General features: G+C 38.8%; 5 protein-coding genes across 6 annotated transcripts; 2 read left to right on the top strand and 3 right to left on the bottom strand.

Moving 5' to 3' along the window:
• Window position 1: 1 nt before the first annotated feature.
• Window positions 2-6,604, bottom strand: fastkd1 (FAST kinase domains 1). The gene is made up of 15 exons (XM_057335491.1): window positions 6,311-6,604; window positions 5,509-5,957; window positions 5,048-5,116; window positions 4,412-4,537; window positions 3,848-4,246; window positions 3,662-3,772; window positions 3,331-3,462; window positions 2,756-3,242; window positions 2,112-2,226; window positions 1,905-2,033; window positions 1,606-1,737; window positions 1,306-1,419; window positions 1,085-1,229; window positions 859-973; window positions 2-112 (listed from the first exon to the last, which is right to left on the bottom strand). The coding sequence occupies exons 2-15, from the start codon at window positions 5,841-5,843 to the stop codon at window positions 20-22; spliced, it is 2,502 nt and encodes an 833-aa protein (XP_057191474.1). The 5' UTR covers window positions 5,844-5,957; window positions 6,311-6,604; the 3' UTR covers window positions 2-19.
• Window positions 6,605-7,101: 497 nt separating this feature from the next.
• cfap210 (cilia and flagella associated protein 210) lies at window positions 7,102-11,770 on the bottom strand. 2 transcript variants are annotated; one of them, XM_057336402.1, is made up of 9 exons: window positions 11,579-11,770; window positions 11,290-11,480; window positions 9,922-10,095; window positions 9,625-9,830; window positions 9,359-9,515; window positions 9,140-9,279; window positions 8,243-8,435; window positions 7,874-8,038; window positions 7,102-7,794 (listed from the first exon to the last, which is right to left on the bottom strand). In XM_057336402.1, exons 1-9 carry the CDS (start codon window positions 11,643-11,645, stop codon window positions 7,441-7,443), a joined length of 1,647 nt encoding a protein of 548 aa, XP_057192385.1. In that variant the 5' UTR covers window positions 11,646-11,770; the 3' UTR covers window positions 7,102-7,440. The 2 variants fall into 2 exon arrangements, with proteins under 2 accessions (XP_057192385.1, XP_057192386.1); XM_057336403.1 differs by lacking the exon at window positions 11,579-11,770 and adding an exon at window positions 10,627-10,743 and having other exon boundaries at window positions 11,290-11,398.
• Window positions 11,771-12,585: 815 nt separating this feature from the next.
• phgdh (phosphoglycerate dehydrogenase) lies at window positions 12,586-16,986 on the top strand. Its single transcript, XM_057336208.1, has 9 exons — window positions 12,586-12,830; window positions 13,351-13,502; window positions 13,667-13,732; window positions 14,177-14,231; window positions 15,634-15,732; window positions 15,814-15,946; window positions 16,027-16,175; window positions 16,276-16,428; window positions 16,612-16,986. The coding sequence occupies exons 1-9, from the start codon at window positions 12,693-12,695 to the stop codon at window positions 16,756-16,758; spliced, it is 1,092 nt and encodes a 363-aa protein (XP_057192191.1). The 5' UTR covers window positions 12,586-12,692; the 3' UTR covers window positions 16,759-16,986.
• Window positions 16,987-17,906: 920 nt separating this feature from the next.
• On the bottom strand, window positions 17,907-19,035 carry LOC130555234 (cilia- and flagella- associated protein 210-like). The gene is made up of 3 exons (XM_057335280.1): window positions 18,844-19,035; window positions 18,555-18,745; window positions 17,907-18,008 (listed from the first exon to the last, which is right to left on the bottom strand). Exons 1-3 carry the CDS (start codon window positions 18,908-18,910, stop codon window positions 17,997-17,999), a joined length of 270 nt encoding a protein of 89 aa, XP_057191263.1. The 5' UTR covers window positions 18,911-19,035; the 3' UTR covers window positions 17,907-17,996.
• Window positions 19,036-19,852: 817 nt separating this feature from the next.
• On the top strand, window positions 19,853-27,608 carry LOC130556151 (D-3-phosphoglycerate dehydrogenase-like). Its single transcript, XM_057336889.1, has 12 exons — window positions 19,853-20,095; window positions 20,616-20,767; window positions 20,932-20,997; window positions 21,442-21,496; window positions 22,899-22,997; window positions 23,079-23,211; window positions 23,292-23,440; window positions 23,541-23,693; window positions 23,877-24,015; window positions 24,894-25,021; window positions 25,253-25,469; window positions 26,822-27,608. The coding sequence occupies exons 1-12, from the start codon at window positions 19,958-19,960 to the stop codon at window positions 26,974-26,976; spliced, it is 1,584 nt and encodes a 527-aa protein (XP_057192872.1). The 5' UTR covers window positions 19,853-19,957; the 3' UTR covers window positions 26,977-27,608.
• Window positions 27,609-27,662: the final 54 nt, after the last annotated feature.

The raw sequence follows: 27,662 nt of genomic DNA, 5'->3' as shown, positions 1-27,662 counted from the left end.
TCGTGTCTTATATAAGGTCTCATGGTAATTCACTGAAGATTTTCTTCCTCAAATAATCTCTCCATGCGTCTGGTGTGGAGAGCTCCATTGAATTCCATTCAAAGTGAGGAATCTGGGTGAGAAAACCAAACCCATTTACTCATTAAATCAATATCCATGAAGAAATAGCTTTAATGCCTATAAAATCTTAGCATCTCGAATGTATCATCTGTAACACTTTAACAGTTTGCCAGCTGATGTCTTAAAGGGGTCACATGACACGGCTACAACAAATATTTTGGTTTGTTTTAGATATAATGCAATGTGTATACATTTAAGATTTAAGGTTCAAAAGGCTGTATTTTCCACACACCGTGCATGTTTGTATCTCCTCTTTGCTCCGCCTCTCTGAAACGCACAGGTTTTTAACAAAGCTCATGGCTCTGAAAAGCGAGGTGTGCTGTGATTGGCCAGTTCACCAGTGTGTAGTGATTGGTGGAATACTGCAAGCGTGTGAGGGAAATGTAACGCCTCTGACCATATTGGGAACATCAGGTTCCTCTTCAATTGTACTGACAGGTACGCCCACCTTACTTGCGTATACATTTGGGCGGTCTCAGTCAAATCAGACCACCAACTGACGTAGATTTGTGGGGGTGTGGCTACACGAGGCGTTTCAGGCAGGTCTGGGTGAGCATTCGCTTTTACATAGAATGACTCTTTTGTTCCCACACTTTCATTTCTGCAATTTTACGTGTCTAATACATGCATGACCAACTTATAACACACCAAAGACAGAAAAACACGTATTCGCGCCATATGACCCCTTTAAAACACACAAGCAAGGTCTTGTAGCAGAGCTTTTTTCTTTCTACTGACCTGCAACACATGATATCCTAAAATCTCCAGATGTCTCTTTCTCATCATGGCCTCGCCTTTCATTTGTCGAGAAGTTCTGCAGAAGGATTTGGAGTCGAGGAAATCCAAGGCAACTCTAGACGGAAGAGGAGAAAATGAGACTAAATTCAATGTTTGATTATTAACGCTTAAAGAAACAGAAAACGCATGCATGTGATTTGATCTGGAGAATGTTTGCGATGCGTACCGGCGAGCACCGGGCGGCAGCTCCGCTCTCTCTCTGTCTGCAGATTTAGATTCCCATCTCACTTTTCCGTTCTCACTGATGTGCAGCGGAGACGGCTCGCTGTACGGAATCGGCTGAAGGTGACGGTCCAGGACGAATTCAAAATCTGATTGGGAAAAAAACCAGTTGAAAAATCGCTCATCCAAACGACCAATTGTAATTTACGATGGTTTAAAACGTACCAACAGAATAAAAATACGGCGTCAAGACTCCCACCCGGGCACAGCCGATGGAGCCCAGCACCTCACCGAGCATCTTATGAATCTGCTGCTGAGCTGCACTCACAGAGCTGTTGACTACACACCACAAGACAAACATGTTGTGCTTTAAAAGCGATTCATTATTTACAGATCAAACACCTCTACACGAGCAGTTTAAGCCCACCAACACACTCCTGGTACAGATAGAACCCGTTCCACTGAAGTGCTTTTCAATCAGAGTATTTAAAAAGCGCTGCGTAGAAAGACGTGTGAGCCGCTCACCTCTCTTCTGCAGTTGTGCACAGTAGCGCTCGTGAAACCAAGGCACCTGAAACTCGGGACACTCCAGACACACGGCTCGATTCAGCTCCATCAGACGGAGACGCACACGCATGTTCAGAGCATCCGGCAGAGCTGACGGTACCCAAAACAACAAACGCATGCTGGTCTGATGGCAGACTTCAACAAGGTGTAGATTTCTGTTTTCAGATGTTCGATTTTTTGTCTGACAGATCTGATAATCAAGCCCAGTAAACAACACAGACAATAAAAACCACATAAACTATAAAATGTAAACGCACTCTCCAGCTGGGCATCCAACTTGGCAAGAAAGTCCACAGTGAAGATCTCGCGGATCACATCCTCTGGGAAGTAATCGGCCATGGCCAAAGCATAAGCCAGAAGAACCAGCAGATGTGGATCAAATGAACCTGTGAGAATCAAAGACGAGTTCAATACATGTATAAACGAAATGTTCATGATTAAAAAAACGTGGGAAAAAATCTTACTAATATACGGAGTGAAATGTTGAACACAGACATGGAAAAACTCTTCTGCTGTTGGTGGGTCATAGTTCAGAACAGCGAAAGGCAACAGGGTGGCATACGTCGCTGAATAATGAATCTGTTCAGAAAATAACACACACATTCATTTTCTAAGCAATTCACTTTCTTCAGAGAAAAAACACACAGAGACTTTTGAGTTATTCTATTTAATAGATAGTTTTTTTAATAATTAAACTAAATCATTCAAGTTTTTAATACTAGCCATTTATTAACTATTTTGTTAAATATTTGCTTATTTATCATTAATAAATATTATAAAGTAATTATGAAATATTGCATAAATATTTGCAAAACCCACAGACAAACGTGAACAAGGTTTTTGATCGAAAGCTACAAAAAAAGTGTTGAATTGAAGCACAATTAAAATCACTGACACCTCAGACGGGCTGCTTTGAAAGATTTATACATTATCTCTAAACTCAACTTCTCTACAGAAAAAAAAGTGATTTAAAGCTGCATGATTTGTAGAAAATTGTGATATGCAATAACTAAACAATGTGAATGTGATATCCTTACAGTTTGTATTGAAATTATAGTATATACTACATACAAAAAATGGGAATAAAATCAAATTCGACTCATCTGACCTTGTCTATATTTGCGACGGTCACAGCAGCGATGCGGTCCAGCATGGTGTCACAGCGGTAGTTGGTCCGGGTGAGATAAACGGCCAGCTCGGGCACATTGGTCCAGGATATCTGATCTATGAGTCTCCTCGTGGTGACCATCGACTCCTCCAGCAGCATCTCCTCAAACCATTCGCCCGATAAATACTTGGCCTCCTCCAGCAGCACGTCCAGCCGGTGGAACTGATGAAGACGCTCGTGTCCGCAGCGGTTCAGACTCTGAAGGAGCCGCACGTATCTGCTGCGGGTGTTGTGACGGTACGACGGGTCGTTGCGGATCCACTTGGCCACGACCATGGCGAAGGTGTTGAGGTCGTTGAGGTTGCACTGAGGAATCACGGCACTGACGCGGGACAGGACGCCCTCATCGAGACGGGGAGAAGGGAGCATGGACAGAACCCTAGTTAGCATGGTCACCTCATAAGGGTACACGCTGTCCTGCAGATAACTGGGGGTGACAGGAGCATGCTCGGATCAAAGAAATGATTTTTTATTTCTTTTGGGGCTATTTCAAAACTGAATTTCTCAACACTCACTGCAGAAGTTTGATTCTCAATCTGGAGAAGATCTCAGGATTTTGGCAGTGTAGAAGAATGAGAGTCTGCGTGATGCGAGCGATCTCAACAGCTCGATATGTCTCCAGATTCTTGAAGATTATTCCTGCCAACCTGGTTACAAAAATAGACAAGATTTTGTGTTTTATAATGCGAAGCTGTTTATGCACCGATACCACCGATATGTTTTGGGTTTCATCCATTAAGGTATAATTGAAAAACGAAACAACTATCCATTGGATCACTGAAAAACTGATGTTAAAATGTTTCTTTAGCATCATGCGTTTCTGTGATCGCGGATGACTTCTCTGACTTGTTGATCAGTTGAAGGTTCCTGCATTGCATCTCTTCCATCGTCTCCAACACGCCAAGAGCCTGATGGGCGCTCAGCTCATCAGCCAATAGCAACGCAGTGCTCTCTAACCTGCAACGCCAACCCAACGTCACAAAAACTGCAATGACGAACTGCACAAGATAAAAGACCTTTTCCCTTCCTCACCCCTCTCGGATTCCCTGTCCCGCCATGGGTCCTAAAGAAGCGAAGAGTTTGGTGAAGGTGGCCGGGTCGGCGCCGGTGTCCATCAGCTCCATCAGTCTCCGTTTAGCGGCCAGCCGGAAGTCACAGTTATTAAACTGCATGGACTGATAGAGACCCAGAACGATGCTGATGTGGTCTGCGTCCAGATGAGGGATGTTCTGCAGCAGAATCTGGTTACATTTCTCCAGCAGCGGCCGGTGGATGTGTCTGATGTTACGGAGGAACTGCACCACCCTTCTGGGGTTGTTGAAATGAAGCGGGTCCATGCGGTCCAGAAGGGCGTCGGCTTTTACGATCAGAGCGTCCCGTAACGGTGGTGACACTAGAGAAGATACGCTGACCATTAATGTGGTGAGCACTCTGTGAAGACAAAGACGATGAAACAAATTCACATGTTTTGCGTATAACTCTGAATAGGAAGATGGGACGTTGTTTATGCATGCGTGTTTGGTTCTGAACATGTGGTTTGTTTGTTTTTTCCATTCGATTCAATTCAATTTGACTGGAGGGTTACAGAACACACACCTGGCGTCTTGAATGGAGTTCAGCCTCTGACTCACAATGTCCGTGATCTGTCCCATCAGCGGACTGTGCTGGAGAAACTGATCACTCAGACAGACGGCAAATTTTGAAAGTGTGGGCATCTGGAACCTGTGAGGCAGACCATAAGAAAAATCACACGCGAGATCTCTTTAGTATCTCTTTTACATCACATGGACAGCGAATGGAAACGTTTGCTTAAGTCTCATCCGCGTCTCAGATATTTCTCATGAGAAAAGAATCAGAACTGTCACTGTTGTCTCTGTCATTGGAGTTTGAGAAGAGATGTCAACGATGTGTCAAACCGGGCTCAGATTTGCAATCAAAAGTCAATATTTTTGAAGATCTCAATGTGAACTCAAACATTTCTCATCACATTTACCCAAATCCACATGATTTGACCTCTACAATCTACATTCATTTACACCTCCAGACTCTTCATGCGTTTTAATAAACACTCTCATTTGATTCTCTTTTCATTTCTCCTTTTTTAGAAGAAACGCCGGAGACTAAGCTGATGCTTAAATTGACACTACAGCACAATAAAGACCTCCATTAAACCTTCCGAGCGGTGAATGAGCAACAACTGAGCAAACCCCAGAGGAAGTTTTATAGCAGTACCTGTCGAGTCTGTTCCAAGCCTCGGTCACCAACTGCTGAACGAGAGAGTCGTGTTGTTCCACATTCAGCCTTTAAACCAGAAGACACAACTGGAATTAAACAATGCAATCTATTCGACAAAGTAGCGCACAATGTAAATAAAATGTATTTTTGGCACATTACAAGAAACGAACATTAAACTTTTTCTTTTAAAGTAATGACGACCACTAGAGTCGCATGAGGGTGATCAATATCTGTAAGCGCTATACAATTTCTTGAAGGGATAGTTCACCCAAAAATAAAAGTTCTGTCCATTTGGTTGTAAACCTGTATGTGACTCTTTTCATCTGTGGAACACAAAAGAAGATATTTTGAGAAATGTCTCTGTGGTTTTGTGTTTATACAATGGAAGTCAATGGCGTTCGGTATTGTTTCTTCAAAATCTCTTCTTTTGTGCAGTAAAAAAGTTTCTCACACCATACCTGAGCACATCGTACAGCATGTCCACCACCGAGACATCATCCATGAGACCGATCTTGTTTTCAGCCAGAACTCGAAGCGTCAGGAACTGCGGGTGGTTCCGCACGAGCTCGACCGTTCGGAGCATCTGTGGTCTCTCTCTCTGAAACTGCCACAGAAGTCCAACAGCACAGCCCACGTGACTGGCCGAGAGTTTGGCTTTGTTCCGGCCGACCACATCAAACACCTGGTCCTCGGTGGAACACACTTGCAGCTGGTCCAGGACCTGGTCCCGGGTCACAGCCCCGCTGTGAAACAGCCTGCGGGAATGGACCCCAAAGGACCGGAGCCTGAACATGACAGAGGACGGCCACAGTCAGGATGTTCTCCACATATCCACTAGATATCCAGCGTCCTAATAAATCAGCTTAAGGTGACTGAAACGTTGCTGGACGTAGCAGGACAGATGCACCTATGAAGGAAATTGCAACATGAAGAATTTGCCGTTTAATTCACTTACAGACAACACTTTCACAAGTGGTCTCGAACTGTTGGACAGTGATGTGCATTTGCATTTTACCAACCTACTGATCCAACCCAACCACAACTCTGTTGTGCTTTTAAATGTGCGTAATGTTTGATTATTTTCCTGTTTTAAGTCATTTCTATTGTATAAAGAGTAATTCATTCTTCATTTCCTAAGAAAAGCATCTCAGAGTCAGATCAACTCGACCTGACACGCGCAAAGGTCACGGGCTGGATCGTCTAACTTCATGCGCTGTGAGAATAAACCAGAAGAGATATAAGAGATATAAGTTAGCGTACCTTTAACAAGTTGCCATCCAGCACCGCTTGTAAACAGAATCCTGAGAGACTGTTATCAAAGCACGAGTGACCTGTGCCGCACAGACCCATGTGTTACACATGCGCATGCGCAGAGGAGACTCCCGCTTCTCAGCGGAAAGGAGCAGCCGCTGCGGCTTGCGTTTGTTTTACACATACATGTGGGCACAATGTTTTAAGTCATGTATGTCGTTTAACAGAAACATGTGAATAAGAAATAACAGCAAAAGTTTGTTAAACATCAAGGCTGCTTGTTTCTGGCTTCACTTCACTTCTGACGCGAACAGCCAAAAGTCACGGTGAAACGGTGGATGTCAAAATAAAAGCTGAGAACGTGTCGCGTACTGTAGGTGCTTGATATTTATTTATTTATTTTAAAGTTTTACTTAATTAATATTACATATAGGAATTTATAGTCTGTTTAATATTTGAACGGTGTTTCTCTCTCCCTTATCTTAAATGTGTGCTTTAAATGTTTTGCTTATAGTCAATATGTTTTATGTACAGCTGCTTTGTAACAATGAAAATTGTAAAAAGCGCTATATAAATAAAGTTGACTTGACTTGATGGACAAAGAAAAATGTACAAATTGAATTTTTATCACTTTGAATATAACTATAGATAAACAAAATTAAATGAGGGCAAAAGTGTTTCTGAACATATATATATATATTTTTTTTTTTATGTAATGAAAATATGCAACATTTTACTAATCAAAAATGTTCTTTATTTAATCAAGTTTCTTCTCAATAAAACACAACACAAGTACAAATGCTCTAAGATTACATTTTGTTATTGTTTTTTATTTTTCTGATCCAAGATGTAGCGAGTAAATTAACAGCAGTCACCCCCAAATCAAAAAATGATTTTTAATAAAAAATATTTTTTTCAATTTAATCACATTTCTTGGAAGAACATTTTCCGGTAGATTTCTCTGAAGTAACTGTCCACAACATTCATGAACATTCAGACTGGTGCTCCTTCGTAAAAATAAATCTGACATGCAATTCTGCGATTCAAAAAACAACCAATACTCTGATAATAATGCAACCAATACCATTTATTTGACATGAAACATGTATTATTGCAATGACATGTAACTGGATGTTGTATTACCAGGTAAATCCTAACCTTTTCTTGGCCTGATGAATGTTAGTGGTCTCATTCAACTCTTTTATGTTTTGAGTGGTGTTGCTCACATATTTGGGCATCTGAACATCTGACTCATCATGGACTAGATAACTCGGTCTAAGCCCACCGAATACGGGCCCCAGACCCCCACCAATGCCCTCTTTGGAAGCCTTTGACAGGGGGAAGGTGTTTCTTCCGGCCTTCTCTGCTGTTTCGATCACATGTTTGGCATATCTCTGAAACTGAAGTTCCTCCTCAATGACGAGAGCTTTGTTCTTCACGGCAAAGTTCTGCTCTTCCTTTCTCGTGCGATGATTTCTTGCACGTTTTTCGGCCTTCGCATAACCAAAATCATCATTAGAATGCTTAAAGTAGAAAAAAAGATCAGATGAAAATATAAAGAGTCACACCCACCATGTCACGTATGTACGTGTCCTGTAATGCTTTTCCTTCTTCTCGACCCTTTTGAGCTTTAAATTCTTGCTTTTCCATGAAGATTCGATCCGCTTCCCTCTTCGCGTTGAGCATCTCCAGCTCTTTCTGTCTCTCCTCCTCTGCTTTTATCTCTTGTTCCTGCTTCTAAAATTACAGTTCAGAATATATACAGTATCTCTATTAGAATTTAAAGTAATGTATAAACAAGATATAACAAAATCTTTTTTTAAGACATTTAACATTTTTTGCTTCTCCTTCAAATAAACTCTAGTTTTGTTTCGAATGCAGTGGATAAGCGGATGAAATCAGACGTGTGAAGTTTTATTTAATTTGGATAAACAGATTTACTGTGATCTCTCTGTGTGCAGTGATGGAGTTCAACATGGCTGTGTGTTTGGCCTCTTTCCTTTGCTGTTCTCGGATCTGTCTGGCCTCACGCTCAGCGACCGCCTTGGCGATTCTCTCATCTTCATTGTTGGTTTGTTCTTGCTTCAGTGCAGCTAATTTCTCAATAATGGTTTCTCTGTGTCTCTGAAGCTCTCTGAAACAAACAGAAACACGGAAGATGTCTGCTGAGAAAGCAAGCAAGAACAAATTCTTCCATTCATTCAGGGTTCCCACACTTCTGACCACAGACCTTTGTGGTCAATTGTTGAGATTTTGTTTTGTAGAAATCATTTTATAGAGATAGCATGGCAGACATCTATTTCTATGTCAAGTGTTAGTCTTCTGAATTAACAGATTTAAATGATTATAATTATACAAACTTACAAATAAACATTTTCCATATAATCAAGGTTGCAACTTAAACAACTAAAACACTGGTGTTAATTGAAATCAAATAGAATATGGGCCTTATAAAAAAGTAAAAGTAAAACTGAAGTAAAAATGAATGAAACCTATATATTGCGATATAAAATACTGTACATAAAAAATGACAAAATCACACAACAAAAACGCTATAAATTTAACCAAAATGAACATAAACCAAAACATTATATTCAAAATGTTAATACGACTACAATAAAACTAAAAAGCTTTACCTGTAACACTGTACACTGTTAAAACATCCCGCAAAAAAACGGATAAAGTACTGGCAGAAAACTACCAGTACATTTCCCTTTATTTTACGGATGACTACGGAAAATTCCTTCATATTAATACTGTATTTTGTGCCCTATTTTTAGTGTATTTACAAAGATATTTACCCTGATAAGTTAATAGTCAAAGGGACATTAGCAGTACCTATACATCTCCTCCTGTTTTTCTTTCCTCAGTTTCATCAGAGTTTTTTTATGGCTGGCGAGTTGTTCCTGTTTCTCCTCCTCGTCCTCTTGTCTCTGGGTCTCGGCGGCTCGTATGGCTTCTCTGTTGGCCAGATGCTCCTAACGGAGGACAGAAACATTCATTTCAACATTCAAACTCATCTGAATAAACAGTTGATGTTGTATGTGAGAGTCTTACGCGATGAGCCTTCATCATGTTTCTCTTCTCATCCTCTTTCTTTTGCTCAGCCGTGGCCCGTTCCAAAAGACGAAGCTTTCGGAGTCGCTCGATTTCCCAAGCCTCCTTTCTCACCTCCTGCTTCTCCTGTTCCTGCTTCACTTCATGATTCTTAATCCTAAATAAACAGAAAGTGTCTGGCATCTTTAAAGGGACATTTTGAATATCGCTGCGTGTAAAATGTGTGATGCAGCAGTCCACCAAGAGATGCTTTAGTGTTTTCTTACTGTTGTTTTAAACTCTCAGCGACAGCCAGTTGTTCTTGTTTTCTCTGCAGAGATTTCTGTTGTTCCTCCTGTAGAGTCTGTTCATCTCTGTTCGCCATCACCGCTAAGATATCTTTATCTAGGTCTTTACTGGCTTTCTGTTGTCTGTGCTTGAGCTCAATCTGAGTCTCTCTTTCCTTCAGAACCTCCGCCAGCAGTAGAGCACGCTAAAGACACCAGACGAGAGACTTTATTACAACACGCTCATCTCGGACAAAACACTCCAGAATGATCTGTAAGAAAGTGTGAGACACAAACATGGAATTCTTTCACTCTGTCGGTCTGGTAGTACTGCTGGGTTTTTGCCTTCTCGATGGCCTCCTTTCGTATCTGAGCCTGATAGTTTGCTTCTTCAATATCAATCAGCATCCTCTCCTCTTCTTCAATCGCCTCTCGAATCTTTTTCGCCTCTAGCTTCTTCTGCCGTTGTCCCTATAGGGAAAAACGCATCAGGGTTGTTTTCTCTTTGAATTAAATTTTTAAAAAATGACTACGTGCCTTAGTAGATTTTATGAAAAGAAATGATTGAAATATACTTAATATAATTACGTTCCTGTTTTTAACAAAAACGAGTAAAAATAACGTAAAAACCTTGGAAATAAAATCTACTAATTTTGGTTGTTTGGATATTAATTATTTTGTTTGAGTAATTTTAATTGAACAAATTATTAAGTAAATCCAACTCAATTTTATTATGTTAAACCCATTTAAATTGGTCAAATTAAGTTTACTTATTTATTTTGTGTTGAGACTACAGCAATAATTTTTAGATATAACTACCTTGGCTGTAGTTCCCAGCATGCTTTGTATCTGACTGCATTAGGAGATTAATTTTCAAGATTAACTGCCATTTTAAGTGTTTTTCAGTAAAAAGAAAGACTTGTTCGTGTTTTGTGTTGATTTATCTTTGAGATTTAGTAGAGTTTTGGTATTATTTTTAAGTTTAGGGTTTTTTAAGTTTACCGTTGTTCAGAAGAGGGGTGATTGTGCCTAGGCTGAGGGAGGCACGACAGTAGGCATGAAGTGAGTGGTTATCCTTATTGAGCAGTAACTGTAACCAGTCTCTTCTTACTTGACCATCTATTGTAAAAACATCAATATGGAAGTAAGTGTTCCGTGAGTTAGGCAAATGATTTTGTTCAGTGTATTTTTTTTGTTTACTTTAAGTAACAGTTACTTGATATTTTAACAAAAACTAAATGTATTTAATAAGTAGAATTTACTTTATTCTGATTAGTAAATTTATTAGAAGAATTATAGCAGCAACTTTTACTTGAAAATTTTCGTGCAAATTGTTACGAGGATTTTATTAAGTAAATTCTACAAGTTATTTTTTCAGTGTATTTACATACATCATTATTATATTTTACTTTATTCGGTTTTCTATGCAGCTGCAAATGCTTTGGAAAGACACGTGTGCATTTTTTGTCATTCCAATAAAGCACACTAAAATAAAAATTATGTTATGAATCTCAAAGCTGGTTTGGTTTAGAGCTCTCTGAATGACACACATGTGGGGAAAATGAATGTGAAATCAACACCATCTGAAAAAGTTGTCACCTTTAACTTACTCCCAAGAAGTAAATAAAACGAAAGAGTTCAAACATACTGTATGTTTATACTTACAGCGATGGTGTTAGACCAGTGTTTGACCACTTCTTTAGAGCGCACGTGCAGCGCCTCCCTCTGTTCTCGTGCTTCAATTAAACTCTGATTGTGTTGATTTACTCCGTTCACACTGTCCTGAATCCGCAACCAATCCGATTTGGATAAAACGGCCACTTGACGAAGGTCTGGAGGTCGATTTGCTTCTATACCTATATTAAATCGTATTTAACAACATATATCACAGGTAAATATAACATGTTTTTGTGCTCTGGACAGTTAGAAACGATTTAAGTATAGTCAATTTTACCTTGTTTACCCGATCCTTTTCTCCGCCCGTACTGAACAACACCAGCTGTTATCGAGGCTGCTGACATTTTAACTGCCTTTTAATAATATTAATGATAATATTATTTATTCATAAATATTGGTATTATTCCTTCTTTCCTTCAAGACAAACTTGGTTAACGCTGGGAACATTTGCGAGCTCTCGTCCCTGCGTTGCCCGGCAACCATTTACACTTTTGTTGCAGTGTTACCCTGGCAACCGCGCCGAGCTCAACACGTCACGTGAATCCTTAAAGAGCCAGCAGTCTAGCATTACAAGTGAATGATTTAAAATCATAATGATATCACAATTCAAAATAACAGTAAATTAAGAATAAACATAGATTTTAGAATGTTTTAAAAAACACAGAAATTTAAAGAAAATAAAAAGAATATTTATATAGAAGAGTACCTTACAAAAACAAAACCCCTAAAAGATGATGAGATACGGAAGACAATATAAAAAAATGTCTCATCAGTTATACCAAGTTCAAACATTCACGTATCTCTTCAATCCAAATAATGTAAACTTTTAAAGTAGGCCTATAATGTGACAAACATGCAATAACATGTTTTTAATGGTAAACAACTAATATTTCACAATGGTTTAGTTTAGTTTAGTTTATTATTTTATAAAGCACATTTCAAACAACGGAAGTTATAGCCAAAGTGCTGTACAGATATATTAAAATACTATTTAAAAGAAAAAGAAAAGCAAAATTAGCACACTGGATCAAAACCATAGAGACATATGTAAAGATATAAACATCTTCAATTAAAACACTCACAATACAGATATGTTTTTAGGGAAATGGAGACAGAAGGGGAAGATCTAATATTGAGAGGAAGACACAATGGTGTTTGTAATTGAAACCTTTAGAATTTGGCTGTTAGATAAATAAATCGTTGACATTCAATTCGATTCAATTTATTTAAATAGCGCTATTTCACACCCACAGGGTTACTTCTCGAAGGAAATTTTGGAGAGGGTGTCGTGACGTATGAGGGGCGGAGTTTAACAGGCAGCTCGAAAAGACGCTACGCAGCATCAGAAGTTTGATTCAGTCAGTTCGTGAAGTTTGTGTGATTTAGAAGTCATGGCTACGGTGTGTGTAAAAAGCGTTTTGATCAGTGAAAGCGTCGATCCGTGTTGTAAAACGATCCTGCAGGAAAACGGCATAGAAGTGACGGAGAAACATCCGATGAGTAAAGAGGAGTTGATGGCAGAGATTCAGGTAAATGATTATTTAAATGATTCACTTCAGAAGTAAGTTCTCGCGCTTTGAAAAGCCGCCGTTCACATCAGCAATAGGTGATAAACATTCATGTTTGTAAGTCTTGGTTGTATGTTGTGAAGTAGGTTTGTGTGTGACTGTTTCACCCCCCCTCCCTTTCAAGAATCTGATGCAACAGCAGCCTGTACCTGCATGCGTGAGTGAGTGAATGAATGAATGAATGAATGCACGAATCAATTTATTTATGCATTTGGCAGACGATTTTATCCAAAATGACTTGCAATCAGGTTACAACATGCATTTTATCAATATGTGCATTCCCTATAACCCATGCCCTTTGTTACTATAGTGTTTTTTTACCTTTACCGAAGTAAATATACTGCAGTTTACACTGAATACAGATGATGAATCCAACATGGATGAAGCACCTTTTCAGTATTATATCACTTGAATCAACATTGCTTAAAAGAGTTTGGATTACTCTACATATTTCAAACCCTATATGTCATGTTTGCTGCAGAAATATGATGGTTTAGTTGTCCGATCTGCCACCAAAGTCACGGCTGACGTCATCAACGCTGGAAGTAAGCTGAAGGTCATTGGACGGGCCGGAACCGGAGTTGACAATGTGGATGTGGATGCAGCAACTAAAAGAGGAATCATTGTGATGAAGTAATGAAGCACGCTCTATATTCTGTGTGCTTTCATCATTTACTCACCTCTGTGTTCTCTGACTCTTTTCTTTCTTCTGTGGAGCACAAATTTTCAGTTTTTCACTTCTGGTTTTCATATTCATTTGCAGTAAAAGCTCGTTTACGCTCTCTCTTATTTTACAGCACTCCCAATGGAAACACCATCAGTGCTGCTGAACTGACTTGTGCTCTTATCATGAGCTTGTCAAGGTAAAATACAAGCAATATAGGCCATAAACTGTATTAAGATTACTCTGTAACTTTGTAAGGTGGTATATTGACTACTATAGTTTAATTCCATGATTGATGTGGTAAGGCCATAGCAAATATAGTAAATTTGTGGTTGCTATGGTTTTACCTCAAAAGCAAAAACAATGTTTACTTTGCTTAAACCATGGTAAATTTTCATATTAGATTTGCAAAAAATATTATATTTAAGGATGGAAGTCCTTAAATATAAATCTAAAAAAAATCTTCGAACAAAGCCCCGTTTCTCATTTCACATACAGCAGAAATCCTTAAAGCAGCTGCAAATAAATCAAGATTTCATGTTTATGTGGGTTACATCACTCAATGTAAAATGTATTTCTTTTAATTCTGATTTTCTGTCCCTATTAAATTCCTACAATAAATTGTATTTTCTGCATATTTTAGACATATTCCACAGGCTGCTATGTCAATGAAGGATGGAAAATGGGATCGTAAAAAGGTACAAGCTCACCTGTCCTCGCTCCAGTTGCATTCTGGGATACAGTTGCAATGTGTTTTGTTGCACATTACACATTTTGGCAAAATTTATTGCGTCATCTGGGTATTAAAACAGAAAATCAGCTTACTATGCACATACTGTATACTACAGAAATCTGGGGCCAGATTCACAAAACTGTTCTTAAAGTCCCAGTGAAATTAAAAATGACAATGCCTATCTTTTCATTAATTATTGCAGCGTTTATTGTTAATAGTTTATTAATGTGAGGCATTCTCTTTTTTAAATTTGTGTCCTCATAATCTTTAGTTAAAATCTGAAAATGCACTTCCGTCCTGTAGTGAGTGACTATCCATCTTAAACGACGTATGTTAGACGGCTTGGGCGGAGCATCCGTTAACTCCTCCCCTTCAATTGTCAGTCTGCTGCCAGTTCCGTTTCAAAACGCAACGGCTGTTTTTATACATCCAATCAAATCGCAGTGAAAGACGAAAGCCACGCCCATTATTTTTCCCATTCGAAATGCGTCAAAATATGGAAGTTAAAACGATCGCAACTTCCGGTTCGCGAGGACTTTTAGACAAAATATGATATTGTTCTTAAGATAAATTATAGGAAGTTTGTAAGAATGTTCGTAAGTGCGCTTCTCAAACATTTCTTAAAAACTTCATTAAATATGATCGCACTCGCTTGCTCGTGTGGTAACTGTATATGTTTATCTATACAATAAACTTTGTGTGTAACAAGCATCTCACGTTCTTATATAGCCTCTATATATTAGCATGTGCTGTGTTAAACAGCATTTACGATCGCATGTTAGCTAAAATGTTAGCAAGCATTAAAAATGTTTACTTATTAATATAAGACTTTTTGTGTTACTACGCCATAATATGTGTGACCGTCTCCGTTTCGAGTCACTTTGTTCCAGAATAATGTAATAAGCCATTTGTTTTTAATAATGAAAGCTAAAGTAGGGGACCTAGACCTTATCATTGCTACATCAATATAAATATTCCTTAATGGCAAGTTAACATCAAAATTATGATTCTGGCTCAATACAATACTCGTTGAATGTGAAACAACCAAATACATGTATTAAACATCTTGCCTTTTGAGATTTAAGACAACCGTGAGGCTGTCTTCATTTTAAGAGGACATTTACGGCAGCTTTTGTTTCGAGAATTTCAATCTTAAGAAAAATTTCAAGAACTTTTTTGGGGGGAATACATAACTTTCCTAACTTTTTTCTTAGATTAGAATTGAAGAAGAATGTTTTGTGAATCCGGCCTCTGGTATTCCAAACACAAGCTTTCTCTGTGTGCGTTAACTCAGTCGTCACTAATCACTTGTGATCGCTGAACGTATGGCATCACACCGCCTGAGTGTTTTGCTCGTGATTTCGCAGTTCATGGGCACTGAGCTCTACGGCAAAGTTCTCGGAATCGTGGGGCTCGGAAGAATCGGCAAAGAGGTGGCGACAAGAATGCAGTCGTTCGGCATGAGGGTAAGACACACCGTCTCCTCAAATGGTGTTTCCTCTGAATGTTATAGCTACACTAAAAGGTTTCCGTTCCGTCCCTGACAGACAATTGGTTACGACCCCATAACCCCTCCGGATGTTTCTGCCGGCTGGGGGGTGGAGCAGATGTCTCTGGAGCAGCTTTGGCCGCAGTGTGACTACATCACGGTCCACACTCCCCTCATGCCCGCCACCACAGGTACACGCCACCACAACCTGACGGGTTGCTTTTCACACGCTAGACTTCCTCTCAAGTAACATCGGTACTTTGCTACGCAGGTCTCCTCAACGATGACTCGTTTGCCAAATGTAAGAAAGGTGTGAAGGTGGTCAACTGTGCTCGTGGGGGGATCATCGATGAAGCCGCTCTGCTCCGGGCTCTGGAGTCAGGACAGTGTGGAGGAGCGGGCCTGGATGTATTCGTGGAGGTGAGAGCTTGACCATTAGTTTCAGCTTCTTTCTTTTGATTTAAAACATCAAACACAATCAAATCGATACATACAAAAATGCTACTGACTTTTCTTTCAGGAGCCTCCAAAAGATCGGACTCTGCTGAATCACCCGAACGCCATCAGCTGTCCTCATCTGGGCGCCAGCACTAAAGAAGCTCAGGCCAGATGTGGGAGGGACATCGCTCTACAGATTGTGGATGTGGTCAGAGGAAAGGCTTTAGTGGGAGCTGTGAGTTCTTAAGTTCATGTGTGTTTTTAATAGCCGTATAAAAGCGTGAATAAGAGGATAGTGTTCAGTGCTGGGGGTGTCTGGAATTTGAGGTCCACTGATTTAACTAAATCAACATGAACGTAACTAAGATGACGTTCTTTAATGATTTACTATGTATTATTGTTTGTTTTTTACCTGCAGGTGAACGCTCAGGTGTTGGCCGGGACGTTCTCTCCGGGCTCTCATCAGTGGATCAGATTGGGAGAATCTCTGGGTGGAGTGTTGAAGGCCTGCGCGGCTTCTAAAGCACCGTACAGTCACGTCCATGTTACATCACTCGGTATGTGAATTATTGAAACCATTTGTTTAATCAAAAATGAACATTCTGATTGTGGCGTAAACATTCTGGCGTAAAATCAGAGCGTCTCAGAGAGGCGGGACAAAGAGGAGATACAAACATGCACGGTATGTGGAAAATACAGCGTTTTTCAACCTTAAATCGTGAATACACAATGCATCGCATCTAAAACAAACCATAATATTCGTTTTAGCCGTGACATATGACCCCTTTAATATCAATCAAACTGCAGTTGGTTTGTTTTGATTTAAGACATAATAACTAAAAAAATACAGCTAACTAACACAATAAAACACAATAAAAACANAACAATCCCAGAGTTACGTTAATGATTACAAATGTGTTGATTTTATTAAAGAATACGCAGTGGTTTTAAAAGTGGGGGTGAGTTATCAGCAGAAAGTATGTACACCAGCGACAGGGAAACACGATTGCGACCCCGGGACAATCGCGACGGAGGGGGACGCGAAGCGGCAGTAATTTCAGGGGCAGGTTTACGAAAACACTGAAATAGTGTAGTTTAAACGCTTGCCTTTCATGATCTCATTTTGTTTCATATCTCCCGGGTGCACCGATGGCCCAAATGTCGGTGCTGCCCAGGTGCAGGACGAGCTGGTTTAATGTCTGGCGAGCCTCACTGAAAAAAATATGATGTGCCTTAGACGATTTTATGACAAGAAATGATTAAAATATCCTTAATATAATGATATTCCTGTTTTTAACAAAAAAATAGTTCAAATAACGTAAAAATCTTGGTAATTAAATCTACTAATTTTGGCTGTTTAGATTTTAATTATTTTGTTTGAGTGATTTTAATTGAACAAATTATTAAGTAAATCCAACTCAATTTTATTATGTTAAACCCATTTAAATTGGTCAAATTAAGTTTACTTATTTATTTTGTGTTGAGACTACAGCAATAATTTTTAGATATAACTACCTTGGCTGTAGTTCCCAGCATGCTTTGTATCTGACTGCATTAGGAGATTAATTTTCAAGATTAACTGCCATTTTAAGTGTTTTTCAGTAAAAAGAAAGACTTGTTCGTGTTTTGTGTTGATTTATCTTTGAGATTTAGTAGAGTTTTGGTATTATTTTTAAGTTTAGGGTTTTTTAAGTTTACCGTTGTTCAGAAGAGGGGTGATTGTGCCTAGGCTGAGGGAGGCACGACAGTAGGCATGAAGTGAGTGGTTATCCTTATTGAGCAGTAACTGTAACCAGTCTCTTCTTACTTGACCATCTATTGTAAAAACATCAATATGGAAGTAAGTGTTCCGTGAGTTAGGCAAATGATTTTGTTCAGTGTATTTTTTTTGTTTACTTTAAGTAACAGTTACTTGATATTTTAACAAAAACTAAATGTATTTAATAAGTAGAATTTACTTTATTCTGATTAGTAAATTTATTAGAAGAATTATAGCAGCAACTTTTACTTGAAAATTTTCGTGCAAATTGTTACGAGGATTTTATTAAGTAAATTCTACAAGTTATTTTTTCAGTGTATTTACATACATCATTATTATATTTTACTTTATTCGGTTTTCTATGCAGCTGCAAATGCTTTGGAAAGACACGTGTGCATTTTTTGTCATTCCAATAAAGCACACTAAAATAAAAATTATGTTATGAATCTCAAAGCTGGTTTGGTTTAGAGCTCTCTGAATGACACACATGTGGGGAAAATGAATGTGAAATCAACACCATCTGAAAAAGTTGTCACCTTTAACTTACTCCCAAGAAGTAAATAAAACGAAAGAGTTCAAACATACTGTATGTTTATACTTACAGCGATGGTGTTAGACCAGTGTTTGACCACTTCTTTAGAGCGCACGTGCAGCGCCTCCCTCTGTTCTCGTGCTTCAATTAAACTCTGATTGTGTTGATTTACTCCGTTCACACTGTCCTGAATCCGCAACCAATCCGATTTGGATAAAACGGCCACTTGACGAAGGTCTGGAGGTCGATTTGCTTCTATACCTATATTAAATCGTATTTAACAACATATATCACAGGTAAATATAACATGTTTTTGTGCTCTGGACAGTTAGAAACGATTTAAGTATAGTCAATTTTACCTTGTTTACCCGATCCTTTTCTCCGCCCGTACTGAACAACACCAGCTGTTATCGAGGCTGCTGACATTTTAACTGCCTTTTAATAATATTAATGATAATATTATTTATTCATAAATATTGGTATTATTCCTTCTTTCCTTCAAGACAAACTTGGTTAACGCTGGGAACATTTGCGAGCTCTCGTCCCTGCGTTGCCCGGCAACCATTTACACTTTTGTTGCAGTGTTACCCTGGCAACCGCGCCGAGCTCAACACGTCACGTGAATCCTTAAAGAGCCAGCAGTCTAGCATTACAAGTGAATGATTTAAAATCATAATGATATCACAATTCAAAATAACAGTAAATTAAGAATAAACATAGATTTTAGAATGTTTTAAAAAACACAGAAATTTAAAGAAAATAAAAAGAATATTTATATAGAAGAGTACCTTACAAAAACAAAACCCCTAAAAGATGATGAGATACGGAAGACAATATAAAAAAATGTCTCATCAGTTATACCAAGTTCAAACATTCACGTATCTCTTCAATCCAAATAATGTAAACTTTTAAAGTAGGCCTATAATGTGACAAACATGCAATAACATGTTTTTAATGGTAAACAACTAATATTTCACAATGGTTTAGTTTAGTTTAGTTTATTATTTTATAAAGCACATTTCAAACAACGGAAGTTATAGCCAAAGTGCTGTACAGATATATTAAAATACTATTTAAAAGAAAAAGAAAAGCAAAATTAGCACACTGGATCAAAACCATAGAGACATATGTAAAGATATAAACATCTTCAATTAAAACACTCACAATACAGATATGTTTTTAGGGAAATGGAGACAGAAGGGGAAGATCTAATATTGAGAGGAAGACACAATGGTGTTTGTAATTGAAACCTTTAGAATTTGGCTGTTAGATAAATAAATCGTTGACATTCAATTCGATTCAATTTATTTAAATAGCGCTATTTCACACCCACAGGGTTACTTCTCGAAGGAAATTTTGGAGAGGGTGTCGTGACGTATGAGGGGCGGAGTTTAACAGGCAGCTCGAAAAGACGCTACGCAGCATCAGAAGTTTGATTCAGTCAGTTCGTGAAGTTTGTGTGATTTAGAAGTCATGGCTACGGTGTGTGTAAAAAGCGTTTTGATCAGTGAAAGCGTCGATCCGTGTTGTAAAACGATCCTGCAGGAAAACGGCATAGAAGTGACGGAGAAACATCCGATGAGTAAAGAGGAGTTGATGGCAGAGATTCAGGTAAATGATTATTTAAATGATTCACTTCAGAAGTAAGTTCTCGCGCTTTGAAAAGCCGCCGTTCACATCAGCAATAGGTGATAAACATTCATGTTTGTAAGTCTTGGTTGTATGTTGTGAAGTAGGTTTGTGTGTGACTGTTTCACCCCCCCTCCCTTTCAAGAATCTGATGCAACAGCAGCCTGTACCTGCATGCGTGAGTGAGTGAATGAATGAATGAATGAATGCACGAATCAATTTATTTATGCATTTGGCAGACGATTTTATCCAAAATGACTTGCAATCAGGTTACAACATGCATTTTATCAATATGTGCATTCCCTATAACCCATGCCCTTTGTTACTATAGTGTTTTTTTACCTTTACCGAAGTAAATATACTGCAGTTTACACTGAATACAGATGATGAATCCAACATGGATGAAGCACCTTTTCAGTATTATATCACTTGAATCAACATTGCTTAAAAGAGTTTGGATTACTCTACATATTTCAAACCCTATATGTCATGTTTGCTGCAGAAATATGATGGTTTAGTTGTCCGATCTGCCACCAAAGTCACGGCTGACGTCATCAACGCTGGAAGTAAGCTGAAGGTCATTGGACGGGCCGGAACCGGAGTTGACAATGTGGATGTGGATGCAGCAACTAAAAGAGGAATCATTGTGATGAAGTAATGAAGCACGCTCTATATTCTGTGTGCTTTCATCATTTACTCACCTCTGTGTTCTCTGACTCTTTTCTTTCTTCTGTGGAGCACAAATTTTCAGTTTTTCACTTCTGGTTTTCATATTCATTTGCAGTAAAAGCTCGTTTACGCTCTCTCTTATTTTACAGCACTCCCAATGGAAACACCATCAGTGCTGCTGAACTGACTTGTGCTCTTATCATGAGCTTGTCAAGGTAAAATACAAGCAATATAGGCCATAAACTGTATTAAGATTACTCTGTAACTTTGTAAGGTGGTATATTGACTACTATAGTTTAATTCCATGATTGATGTGGTAAGGCCATAGCAAATATAGTAAATTTGTGGTTGCTATGGTTTTACCTCAAAAGCAAAAACAATGTTTACTTTGCTTAAACCATGGTAAATTTTCATATTAGATTTGCAAAAAATATTATATTTAAGGATGGAAGTCCTTAAATATAAATCTAAAAAAAATCTTCGAACAAAGCCCCGTTTCTCATTTCACATACAGCAGAAATCCTTAAAGCAGCTGCAAATAAATCAAGATTTCATGTTTATGTGGGTTACATCACTCAATGTAAAATGTATTTCTTTTAATTCTGATTTTCTGTCCCTATTAAATTCCTACAATAAATTGTATTTTCTGCATATTTTAGACATATTCCACAGGCTGCTATGTCAATGAAGGATGGAAAATGGGATCGTAAAAAGGTACAAGCTCACCTGTCCTCGCTCCAGTTGCATTCTGGGATACAGTTGCAATGTGTTTTGTTGCACATTACACATTTTGGCAAAATTTATTGCGTCATCTGGGTATTAAAACAGAAAATCAGCTTACTATGCACATACTGTATACTACAGAAATCTGGGGCCAGATTCACAAAACTGTTCTTAAAGTCCCAGTGAAATTAAAAATGACAATGCCTATCTTTTCATTAATTATTGCAGCGTTTATTGTTAATAGTTTATTAATGTGAGGCATTCTCTTTTTTAAATTTGTGTCCTCATAATCTTTAGTTAAAATCTGAAAATGCACTTCCGTCCTGTAGTGAGTGACTATCCATCTTAAACGACGTATGTTAGACGGCTTGGGCGGAGCATCCGTTAACTCCTCCCCTTCAATTGTCAGTCTGCTGCCAGTTCCGTTTCAAAACGCAACGGCTGTTTTTATACATCCAATCAAATCGCAGTGAAAGACGAAAGCCACGCCCATTATTTTTCCCATTCGAAATGCGTCAAAATATGGAAGTTAAAACGATCGCAACTTCCGGTTCGCGAGGACTTTTAGACAAAATATGATATTGTTCTTAAGATAAATTATAGGAAGTTTGTAAGAATGTTCGTAAGTGCGCTTCTCAAACATTTCTTAAAAACTTCATTAAATATGATCGCACTCGCTTGCTCGTGTGGTAACTGTATATGTTTATCTATACAATAAACTTTGTGTGTAACAAGCATCTCACGTTCTTATATAGCCTCTATATATTAGCATGTGCTGTGTTAAACAGCATTTACGATCGCATGTTAGCTAAAATGTTAGCAAGCATTAAAAATGTTTACTTATTAATATAAGACTTTTTGTGTTACTACGCCATAATATGTGTGACCGTCTCCGTTTCGAGTCACTTTGTTCCAGAATAATGTAATAAGCCATTTGTTTTTAATAATGAAAGCTAAAGTAGGGGACCTAGACCTTATCATTGCTACATCAATATAAATATTCCTTAATGGCAAGTTAACATCAAAATTATGATTCTGGCTCAATACAATACTCGTTGAATGTGAAACAACCAAATACATGTATTAAACATCTTGCCTTTTGAGATTTAAGACAACCGTGAGGCTGTCTTCATTTTAAGAGGACATTTACGGCAGCTTTTGTTTCGAGAATTTCAATCTTAAGAAAAATTTCAAGAACTTTTTTGGGGGGAATACATAACTTTCCTAACTTTTTTCTTAGATTAGAATTGAAGAAGAATGTTTTGTGAATCCGGCCTCTGGTATTCCAAACACAAGCTTTCTCTGTGTGCGTTAACTCAGTCGTCACTAATCACTTGTGATCGCTGAACGTATGGCATCACACCGCCTGAGTGTTTTGCTCGTGATTTCGCAGTTCATGGGCACTGAGCTCTACGGCAAAGTTCTCGGAATCGTGGGGCTCGGAAGAATCGGCAAAGAGGTGGCGACAAGAATGCAGTCGTTCGGCATGAGGGTAAGACACACCGTCTCCTCAAATGGTGTTTCCTCTGAATGTTATAGCTACACTAAAAGGTTTCCGTTCCGTCCCTGACAGACAATTGGTTACGACCCCATAACCCCTCCGGATGTTTCTGCCGGCTGGGGGGTGGAGCAGATGTCTCTGGAGCAGCTTTGGCCGCAGTGTGACTACATCACGGTCCACACTCCCCTCATGCCCGCCACCACAGGTACACGCCACCACAACCTGACGGGTTGCTTTTCACACGCTAGACTTCCTCTCAAGTAACATCGGTACTTTGCTACGCAGGTCTCCTCAACGATGACTCGTTTGCCAAATGTAAGAAAGGTGTGAAGGTGGTCAACTGTGCTCGTGGGGGGATCATCGATGAAGCCGCTCTGCTCCGGGCTCTGGAGTCAGGACAGTGTGGAGGAGCGGGCCTGGATGTATTCGTGGAGGTGAGAGCTTGACCATTAGTTTCAGCTTCTTTCTTTTGATTTAAAACATCAAACACAATCAAATCGATACATACAAAAATGCTACTGACTTTTCTTTCAGGAGCCTCCAAAAGATCGGACTCTGCTGAATCACCCGAACGCCATCAGCTGTCCTCATCTGGGCGCCAGCACTAAAGAAGCTCAGGCCAGATGTGGGAGGGACATCGCTCTACAGATTGTGGATGTGGTCAGAGGAAAGGCTTTAGTGGGAGCTGTGAGTTCTTAAGTTCATGTGTGTTTTTAATAGCCGTATAAAAGCGTGAATAAGAGGATAGTGTTCAGTGCTGGGGGTGTCTGGAATTTGAGGTCCACTGATTTAACTAAATCAACATGAACGTAACTAAGATGACGTTCTTTAATGATTTACTATGTATTATTGTTTGTTTTTTACCTGCAGGTGAACGCTCAGGTGTTGGCCGGGACGTTCTCTCCGGGCTCTCATCAGTGGATCAGATTGGGAGAATCTCTGGGTGGAGTGTTGAAGGCCTGCGCGGCTTCTAAAGCACCGTACAGTCACGTCCATGTTACATCACTCGGTATGTGAATTATTGAAACCATTTGTTTAATCAAAAATGAACATTCTGATTGTGGCGTAAACATTCTGGCGTAAAATCAGAGCGTCTCAGAGAGGCGGGACAAAGAGGAGATACAAACATGCACGGTATGTGGAAAATACAGCGTTTTTCAACCTTAAATCGTGAATACACAATGCATCGCATCTAAAACAAACCATAATATTCGTTTTAGCCGTGACATATGACCCCTTTAATATCAATCAAACTGCAGTTGGTTTGTTTTGATTTAAGACATAATAACTAAAAAAATACAGCTAACTAACACAATAAAACACAATAAAAACATGATTTTTAAAACGGAGTCATCTCATTTTGGAACCAAACTCTTCATTAGGGTTGGGAATCGAAAATCCATTCCAATTTGGAATCGGAAACAAAATAAATAGGAATCGGATGCTTGAGATTAAAATTTGAATCCCTCTTATCAATTCCTGTGTGCATATTTTCAGAAAAGTACACGCGTTGCGTGATCTGCTGATATCGCAGTAAAAGCCATTATGAAAACGAACAATATTTTTTCTGTAGTAAGCATATTCAACTTTGGTTAATTTGTGGTTCCTGTGCTTTTTAATGCATAGATTTATTATAGTTACAACAGTTTAACCATGATGTAGTTCAGCTTCACAAAACAATGCTCATATATATATATATATATATATATAATTTGCAAACAAGTCAATAAGCAGCTAAATGACCATACAGGTTGATATCTAAATGTTTTACTTCCAACTGTGGAATCGAAACTGGGAATCGCTAAAAATTGAAATCGATAAGCAGAATCGGAATGGATAAAAAACAAAGGATACCCAACCCTAATGGTAATCTTTTTTGGTGTCCAGGAGAATGCTTGAAGATGTCCACTGGGTTTCTGAGTTCAGCAGCTGTTGTTGGTCTTCTAAGTGAAAGTCCTCAGAATGGACCCAACCTGGTGAACGCTGTACCCCTCGCAGCAGAGACGGGAATTACGGTAAGACTACCTCACAAAACATCTGTAGTATCTCTCTCTCTCTCTCTCTCTATAGTGAACTAGAGCTGAAAACATATTTATTTGTCAGAGATCATGACACTAGTCTGACACAGATGTCACTGTAGAAACCAAATATATAAGGAATGTTTGGTACATCACCCAGCCCTTTGACTAGAAGAATCTTTTTCAGACACGTGGTGGTGTTTTTGACTCTGTCTCACAAACCTCCAGGTGAAGACGTCTCATGAGGAGTCTGGTGTTCGGGCGGCCTGTGCGGTGGAGGTCTGGATGAACAGCATTCGCTATAAAGCCGTCGGGTCGGTACAGGCGGGTGTCCCGGTGCTGTTGGAGCTGAATGAAAGCGTGTTTCGACAGCCCGTTCCTCTGAGCGGACATTTGATCTTCTTCAAGGCTACGACTTCCAGTGAACTCCTGCTCTCTGTAACCGGTAAAGACACGTTTACGCATAATAATTACTATAAGGTCCAAGTTTCTCAGATGACTTTGTCATTGACAGACTTATGATGAGAAAACATTCTTATGCATCTAGGATTTTTGTCTTTATGGTTACACAATTGTAGGGGTATTAAACCTCCTCCAGGGGCCTGTTTCAATAAGTAGGTTCAACCAACACCGAGTTAAAATGTGAACTCTGAGTTGATTTACTCAGAGAATCGCAACTCTTGAGTTTTCGGTTTCAGAACAGGTGATTTCAATTAGTTCAATCCACTCTGAGTAAGTTCACTCTAGGTTACGCGTGTGCACCATTGATTTAAAAAGCCATCATCAATTGAGCGAAGATAGCACGATTCACCATGGCAACAGCACCAAAAAAAGCAACATGGCGGCAGAAAGCACATGAGAGTGAGGCACACTTTCCGCTCGATTTACTGATGTCCTGAAAATGACTTAAGTTTAAATTAATAAATTGATACCAATAAACAAATAAATTAATCATTAAATGAATGAAACAACAGAAATAATAAAAAAATCGTATGTTCTCACTCGCCATGAGTGCTCTAGTTATGCAAGTAAGACGTCATGGTGTATAGGACACCTGTAGGGCGTCAGACTCTCGTGCAAAGTTAGACTGATCGCCGGTTCGACTCCTGCTCTGAACAGATTTCACTTGGAATGGCTGCATGTCAAATTTACTTGTTTATTACCTTTATCGCTTCATTTCTGCATGTATGTCTGTATTTATTCATTTCTTTATTCATGCACTTTATTTATGTGTAAGGATGGATGAGATATATTTTGATACATCTAATTCACTGTAAAGAAAAACGGTACAGTTTTAATAAAAATGCACAGGGAAATGACAAAATTCTACTCGGTGCTCTCCTGAAATCAAAGTACATTCCAATGAATTAATGCAGCCTCTTCATGAATCCTCTATAAAAGCACATATGACATACAGTATAAGTCACTGAGATGGTCTCTGTGTAATCAAAATGTGTGCCATGAATGACTGTATTAATGAATGAATGGATGAGTTACACCACTTGCGCTTTAAAAGGGGGAGGAGATCGAAATAAACTCTGGGTTTACCAAAGAAAACCTGCTCCCGACCAGGTTAGGTTCACAGAGTAAGTTACTATGGTTACTGACTCTGAGTATAAGATACCTCTCCTTTAGAAACGGGCTTGAGTTACCCCGCTTTCTCAGGTTTGACATACCTCACATTCTGAAACGGAAAACCCAGAGTTTCCCTCATTTCAGGGTTAATATACTCAGAGTTTTCACTAAACCTCCTTTCTGAAACGGGCCCCTGAAGTGTCCTCTGATGTTTGTTTTCAGGAGTTTTGGCTGCTGCGGGTGTGGAACCGGAGTCGTTCAGTGCCTCTACTGCCGCCAGTGGCGATCAGTGGTACTGCATGGGACTCTCATCACTGCTGCCTGATATTGGTGCTTTAACGTCTTTGGTTAAAGAAGTTGTACAGCTCACTGTCTGAATATCTGTGAAGAATCCTGATGAAAATCACTTTACATTCCAGTATCTAAAGCTCCAGCCGGCTTAAGTTGAATGCATTGCATTAATCTGTGTTTAAAGTTCTCTAGTTACTAAACCACTTGTCTGTATTACAGAAATGTGAATGTGCATTAAAACTTGAACAGCTAGTAGCGGTTCGCACATCAGTTTTTGTTTGCGTTCCACAAGACATGTGCCATTTGTGTTCCTCATATACACGTGTGTAATAGATTAACGGTGTTTGATTACTGCTTGGTGGTAGTGTAGATGTTTACTTAATAAATCAACTAAATATACACACATTTGTCTTTTTCATCATGCTGTGTTAACAAATATAATGATTATAATTTTGTGTATTTATGTTTACATTTTAGTTTACAGTGTAATTTTAAAAAGCTTGTGTCAGGTTATGCTCCTGTTAACAAGAATTCTTTACATCAAAGCGTTCGTGTGTCACTGACAGATAAAGTGCCATTGTTTATAAATGATTTTCTTCTTAAATGTTTGATTTGTTCAACATTCCTAAACTTCCATGTGTGTTATTTCACAGAGATAATGTCTTTCTTTACTAATATTTCTTTACACATGAAAATGTAGACAATGAAAAGTACGTTCCTAAACATTTGACTGGTAGTGTATTTCTTTAACAATTTAATTTTGCCTATGGAA

This window comes from Triplophysa rosa, linkage group LG6, assembly GCF_024868665.1.
Source record: "Triplophysa rosa linkage group LG6, Trosa_1v2, whole genome shotgun sequence".
In the NCBI taxonomy this organism is placed as follows: domain Eukaryota; kingdom Metazoa; phylum Chordata; class Actinopteri; order Cypriniformes; family Nemacheilidae; genus Triplophysa; species Triplophysa rosa.
The sequence above is the reverse complement of the archived record's forward strand: the minus strand, read 5'-3'. Positions and strand labels throughout refer to the sequence as shown.